The sequence below is a fragment of the Monoraphidium neglectum genome, assembly GCF_000611645.1.
Source record: "Monoraphidium neglectum strain SAG 48.87 unplaced genomic scaffold scaffold01737, whole genome shotgun sequence".
NCBI classification, from domain to species: Eukaryota; Viridiplantae; Chlorophyta; class Chlorophyceae; order Sphaeropleales; family Selenastraceae; genus Monoraphidium; species Monoraphidium neglectum.
The window spans coordinates 6,212-12,918 of NW_014011891.1; the positions used below are offsets into that span (position 1 = coordinate 6,212).

The window sequence follows — 6,707 nt, forward strand, 5'->3', positions numbered from 1 at the left end:
GCCGCCCCCGCCGGGGCCGGCGCCCGCGCCGCAACGGCGGGAGAGCTCCCGCAGCAGCGCCGCCTCGGCGCCGCCTGGGACCTGGAACAATGAACCAGGTTAGTATAGAGGGTGAGGGTGTGGTTTGGGAGCTGTTTGAGCAGTCTGGGGGCCAGAATGGACGATGGCTGGCGGGGCAGCAGCCCAGGTTTCATCTGGTGTGCAAGTGGTTGGCTCTAGGTGTCAGCAGCTGTGGCTGCGGCTTTGGGATCTGGCACATCGGCACTGCCTGAACGACGGGGCCGCCCTCAGCGCTATATGGGCTGTGGCTGCACTCCGAAATGTCACATGAAGCATCTTGGCGAGGCGTCTGAAATAGTGTCGGGCAACAGGGCCGAGAGCCAAAACCGTGGAAGCCGTCACCAACCTCGAAATACTCCTCCCCTGCCAGCCCCCCCGCGCCCCGCCAGGGCCCCGAGGCCGCCGCGCGCCGGGCGTGCGCGTCATACACCGCGCGGCGCGCCGGGTCAGAGAGAGTCTCGAACGCGGTCTGCAGGGCTGCAAAGGCGGCGGGGCTGCCCCCCTTGTCAGGGTGCGCGCGGCGCGCGAGGCGGCGGTACGCCTGTGTTTGGCCCCGCCGTTGAGGGATTGGTGCGGGCGCGCGCGGATGGTAATGGCGTTTGGATGACACATGTGCGACAGGTGCAGGTGCAACGTCCATGCAATCGTTTGGCATGGGTGCGTCAGCGTGGCAGGCGGCTGGTTCACTGGCGCAGACTACCGGCCGGCTGATTGGCAGCCGCACTTGCTTGACATCCTCGGCGCTGCAGTCATCACTCAGGCCCAATAGAGTGTACATATCGCCGCCTGGCGCCTGTGGGACAACGCCGCAGCGGCGGGCGGGCCAGCGGCACGCGGGGTCGCAGTGATGGCGCGTGGGTCTGGGCGGCAGGCGGCGGTTGAGCGGGCGCTGTCGGCGCTGGTTCTTGGGCTATTGGCGGGCTGCACCCAGCTTGTGCAGCAGGGTGGACGGGGAGGTATCAGGATGGTGTATGGGTACCGCCGCAAATGTTAGAAGCGCACCTGCTGTGGGCCCATCAGCGGCAGACCGCACCTCTGGCTCTGCAGCACCTCTGGCTCTGCAGCAGTTGCAACTGGGGCCTAGTGACGCCTATCCAAGGTCCAGCGGAGAAGGCACAATCCTGCATTTTGGGAACGCTACAACAATAAGAAGTAATCGCGATGAGTTGCATGTTTGTGCGCAACCTAGGCATTGGCTCGTGCTGATCTGGCGGGACTTCGGGCACATAGTTCGCGGCGTTCGCAGGCGAGAGTACCTCGGGAAGATGCACACATCATCAATATCTTGATTGGCAGCGGCGCTAGCGCACGCTCGCGCCGCGATCAGCTGCTGGAGCGGCAAGGCGCAGCTCGAGCTGCAATGGCAGACGGCGCATTGCCCCGCCATGACCAGCACAGCAGCGGCGAGCCCCTGAGCAACATCATGGTAAGACGCGGCTGGCTGCGCTCGCACGTGTGCATTGGCCACTGTTGCACTTCGAGCGCCGCTTGGTAAACTGACCATGGCGCCTGGCGGCACAAGCCGTATCCCGCTGAGATCCTACATGAGCACACGCCGCCCTGCCGCAGCCGCCGGTGGTCGGGCCGGACGTTCTTGAGGATCCTGCCCTCTCACTGGATGAGATTCAGGTTGGCTTCGACACCGGCGTTGCACCCCATGCTCCTTGCGTGGCTGCTTTCAAGGCACAAGACTGGACAGCTGTGCCCCTGTGCACGGCATGATGCTTGACCTGCGCTGTGCCTGAGTGGGCGACCAGGGTGGTGGGCAACACGACGCGACGGCCCCCCTCCTACAACGACACCACCCCGACCCGCAGGCGGCGTTCGCGAAGGCGGCCGCCAGCAGCGCGGGCGCCGGGGGATGGCAGCAGGGGGAGCAAGAGCCCGAGGGCTCGCCCGAGCAGGGAGGGGCGGCCTCGCCTGCAGGCCCAGCGCAGGAGCAGGCGTCCTGCGAGGACGGGCCGCCGGGAGCTGCCTCACAGCAGCAACCAAGCTGAGCGTTGTTTGGAGAGGTCTGATATGTTTGAGGATGCAAGAGAAATGGTTTACTGTTGTCCAAACTGAACCAATCATGTGACAAGCAAGCAAGAATAATAATTGTTACTGAAAGGCGTGCTGCCGACCGCCAATGTGGAGGCATCCAGGCAACAAAGCATATGACGGTCTTGTGACGCGTCGTCTTCGCCAGGTCCTGAGCAGCGCAAAAGCTGGCGACCCAGACGCTGCATTTGAAACGCACCGCCGCCCAGCGGGCTCAGCACGGAGGGCAGCCGGCATGGCTGCCGTGCGCATCCACATACACAAAAAGCCGCGCGCCTGATCCCCAGTGCCTCCGTCTGCAGGTTTGCCCGCAGTTGCTCACTCCGTCGCCAAATCGGCCTCCTCAGCGCCGGCCTCCATTGCCCCAGCCATGGCGTAGGGCGTCGTCCGCGCCCGTTCGTCCGCGCCCTCCGCGGGGCAGCATGCCGCCAGGAAGCGCCAGCGCCAGGCGCTGCCGCGGCTGCCAGCGGCGGGCTCGCTGCGGAGGTCGCAGACCGCAACCAGGTCGTGGCCGGCGGCGCGCAGCGCGCTGTGCGCCGTCAGGAGGGCCTGCGCGTTTGTGCATGCGTGTCGTGTTGAGCGAACCAGTGCAAGCACATGCGCACAAACAATAGCCCGGACGGGCGCACTCGCGGGTGGATGCGAAAACCAGGCGAGCTGAGCCGGGCTTGCCAGTCATTGGGCGGGCAGGCCCCAGGAGCACGCACCTTGGCTGCGTTGGGCATCGCGCTGCGGCCGACGCATTTGAGCACCACCGTCGTGCGGCCGCCCTCGAGCCCGGCCAGCAGCGCCCGCGCCAGCTCGGCGCCGCGGGCGGCGGGGTCGTCGGTGTGGCGGACGCTGAACGGCGGCGAGCCGTCGGCGTGCAGCCGTGCCGCCGCCGCGGGCACGCGGTGCAGGCGGAAGAGCAGGCCCGCTGATGAGGGTACAGCATCAGCGGCAGCGGCAGCGGCAGCGGCAGCAGGTGACCCAACCTCCAAGTCAACCCCAACTGTCTCGTCTTCTTGCTGCTGCTGCTCCTCCTGCTGCTGCTGCTGCTGCTGCTGCTGCTGGTCCTCGCTGCTGACAACTGCAGCCACCATTTGACCGTCATCAGTGGCGGCTCCGCTTTGCTGCTGCGCCCCCTCCGCCTGCTGCCCCTGCGTTTCCTGCGGCCGCTTTCCGTCCTCCTGCTCCTGCTCCTGCTCCTGCTGCTGCTGCTCCTGCTTCTCCTGCTGCTGCTGCTGCTGCTGCTGCCATGCGACGCTGGCGTCTGCCAGGGGTTCCACCTGGAAGCTGATGGCCTGCGGCTCGTGCCACTTGCCGCTGCGGTTGCGTGCAAGCATGGAGCTGGCAAACTGCAGCGAGTGCAGCGCCAGCTCTATGTTCTGGTCAGGCGCGGCCAGGCGGGCCGACGGCTGTGGGGTGGGCGGCGAGGGGGGGGGGCGTGCCGAGGTGTGTTGAGAACGCCGTGGGGATGGTGGCATCGTGCGCGCACCAAAAATATCCAGCCCCTCTCTCATTCATGAGTTGACAATGACCCGGGAGTATGGTGCCAAAACCAATACAGATGCAAGTGCCACCATGGGTAACAGCCAATAAGAACATACACAGCCCCCCCCCCACTCCACCAAGGCACAGAATCTGAGGCGCTCACCCAAAAGTCCATCATGGATACCACAGCCGCCGCGAGTTCCCCCTGGGTCGTGCTGGGCGTGGCCACCAGCATCCGCGCGCGCCGCTGGCGCTGCTCCTGCTGCTTCTGCTGGCGCCCCTGGCGCTGCTGGCGCTGCCCCGGCTGCCCAGCGCGGCTGCGGCGCTCCTGCTCTTTATACATGCGTGCCACCTCGTCCGCCGCCGCCCCGAGGGGCCGCTGCGCACGGGCACGCTTAGCGGGGGCGGGGTTTGAGGCGGCCTCGCCCTGTGGGGCCGCGTCTGGCGCAGGGGCGCGGCGGCGCTGCGGCGGACGCATCATGCCCGACCCCTCCCCGTTCATGTCGAAGAGTTTGGCACGCTCCTGTGCATGCTCCCGTTGCTGCTGCTCGTGCTGCTGCTGCGCGTCGGCGAATGCCGGGTCACTTGAAGGGAGCGGCATCAGCACCGGCGGCAAGCCCTCCTGCTTGGGCCTGCCGCCTCGCCGCATGCCTGCGCCGCCGGCGGGGCGGCGGCTGCGTGTAGCGGCCACGGCAGTGGTGGCAGTCGTGGCGCTCGGCCTGGCGCGGCCCAGCGGCCCCAGGGGGTGCGGCCGCGCCAGGGTACTCATGTGCCCGCTCAAGCGCATCGTGATGCCACAGGTGGTGGGGGCAAGCGCAATTCCAAGTTGGTAGCGGCCGCCGCGAAGCGCAGTGAAGAGCGGTGGTGTCTTCGGCTAGGCACCCTGCGCTGCAGCACGCAGTGTACAGAATTGTTTCAATAGTCAATTGCGAATGGGCCAGGCGGCAGGCGGTTTAAGTCACGAGCTGCACGCAAGAGCCGCCTCATAAAGCGTGGGCCAACAGGCCTTGGTGGACTGTTGCCTAGGCCAATGGATTTGCAAGCATTGTGGTCTTATCTCCTATCTATGCACGTCGGAGGCGCCTGGTGCCCCCGTGGCACAGCACGCACCCTGCTTTTGATGATCGGGACTGAGCTTGCACGAGCCTCGTTGGAATAAAACAACGGGGTGGGCTTCAACAAGGCGTTTGCTTTCAACATATGATACGACACCGCAGCTCTGCATCGCCCGTACCCCACACTTGCACACTCGGTGTCTTTTGCTCCTCCTCCAGCGCTACAAGGGCTGCTGGATCCAGGGGATGCTAAGCTCACTCAGGCTATCAGCTTTGTTGTTGGAGGGCTCCTTTCTTGCTCTCTACAAGGGCCCAGCGATGATCCTCACGCAGGCTCCCGGAGCTCGGCTGCAAAGGGGTGCGGGTACCAGTAGTTCGACCCGGTAAGTGCCTCCATTGAAACGTGGTTTTTTCCAGCCCGAGGCAGGCAACGCGAGGTGGCCAACCGATCGTCCCCCACTCTTTGCTGGCCACCGCCAGGCGGACTCTTGGGCAGCGCTGTGTCGCCAATGCAGCTCCTGTCGCCAAGTGAGTAGTAGCTTGGGGTGGCTGACACTGCCTGGTGCCTGCCCCTGTCTTGCCAGCCGTCTTTTGTCGTTCATCAGCCGGACGAACAAGTGGCCGAGTGCGCCCATTGCTCGCCTTTGCAGGCCTCAGATTGATTGGGATCAGCTAGGCTTCGGGCTGCAGGATGTCGCGCAGGTGCGGGCTCGGCGCGCCAGCGCGCCGAGGCGGCGCATTGCTGCTTTGCGACCATGGGGGCCACATGGGGGCTGGGCGCAGCCACGCTGCTACCGCAGGCTGCTGACCGCAGCGATGGTTTGCTTGCGCCGGCCGTAGTTTGAAACGGGATTTGTGGGCTGAGACGGCTGCCCTTTCGGACAACAGCAGGCGGTTCGCGTCCGTGGGGTGGCCTCGTGCGTATGTTGCGCTCGCGCCGCCAGTGCTTCACCCGCGATTGCGTTCACCCGCAGACCATGTTCATCTCTGAGTGGCACGACGGCGCCTGGGGCAAGGGCGAGCTGAAGCCCTACGGGCCGCTGCCGATGATGCCCAGCGCTCAGGTCAGTGTCAGAGCACGCGTGCACGCGTTGCCAGGGAAGTGGTGGAAAGCCTGCAGCTGGAGGCAGGACGGCCTGCTCGCCAGGATTCTTTCGAGGGTTCGCTTGGGCCTATGTATGGTGGTGTGGTGGTGGTGCTGTAGCCCCTGATTTCCAGCCCAACGCACCTCCTCGGGGCACCGTCGCCCGCCGCCGCCGCATGCGCCGCGGCATGCAGGTCCTTAACTATGGGCAGGCGGCGTTTGAGGGCATGAAGGCGCAGCGGTCGGCCAAGGACCGCATCGTGCTCTTCAGGTGGGCCGGCCGCTCGCCGGGGCGGGGTTTGTCGTCGGCGTTACTGCTGGGGGGTGGGACGGCTGCGAACGGTTTGGCGGACGGTGGGGGGAGCTGGCGGCGGAGCTGGAGCAGCTGGTGTGCAGCGCGCGGCCCCGCAGCAGGGCCGGCGACAGACCGATCTTGCTGATCATGGCAGTGGCGTTGCCACAAGCTGCAAGTGCAGTTGCCCGGCGCCGCCGCTGCTCTGCCGTGGCGCTGGCTGGTGTGCCACTCACGTGCAGCGCCGCCCGGGTGGTGTGAAGGGGATCGGGTCCACCCCGGTCTGCGGCTCACGCCCTCCCCCCGTGCCCCTGGCTCCCGCGGCAGGCCGGACCGCAACGCCGCGCGCATCAAGGCGGGCGCCCAGCGGCTGAGCATGCCGGAGGTTCCGGAGGACGTGTTTGTGCAGGCAGTGCGCTCGACGGTCAAGGCAAATGAGGTGCGGCGCGCGCTGCGCAACGCGCGCCGCGAGGCGGTCGGACGTGGCGGGGCAGCATCGGCGGGCGCCGGTCGCCTCATCGTTTCGCGCGGAACGGCCGGCGGCTGCCGGCGCGTTGGCGCGGGTGTCTTTGCTGCATTGCATGCGCCAGCACCCTGCCGCTTGCCGAATCGGTTTGATAATGCGCTGGTGGGCGCTGGCGCAACTCACCTGCCACTCTCCACAACCATTCATCCATCTGCCCGGCCCTACCCACCCCCAAAC

The 6,707-nt window shown here is 66.5% G+C and overlaps 2 protein-coding genes across 2 annotated transcripts; one reads left to right on the plus strand and one right to left on the minus strand.

The window, feature by feature from the left end:
- Window positions 1–2,418: 2,418 nt before the first annotated feature.
- Window positions 2,419–4,342, minus strand: MNEG_8861 (hypothetical protein; the record flags this gene model as incomplete). The annotated part of the gene is made up of 3 exons (XM_014042667.1): window positions 2,419–2,649; window positions 2,808–3,497; window positions 3,737–4,342. The coding sequence occupies 3 exons, from the start codon at window positions 4,340–4,342 to the stop codon at window positions 2,419–2,421; spliced, it is 1,527 nt and encodes a 508-aa protein (XP_013898121.1).
- A 1,263-nt stretch (window positions 4,343–5,605) lies between these two features.
- MNEG_8862 (branched-chain amino acid aminotransferase) lies at window positions 5,606–6,265 on the plus strand (the record flags this gene model as incomplete). The annotated part of the gene is made up of 3 exons (XM_014042668.1): window positions 5,606–5,692; window positions 5,907–5,983; window positions 6,247–6,265. The coding sequence occupies 3 exons, from the start codon at window positions 5,606–5,608 to the stop codon at window positions 6,263–6,265; spliced, it is 183 nt and encodes a 60-aa protein (XP_013898122.1).
- Between the last annotated feature and the right edge of the window lie 442 nt (window positions 6,266–6,707).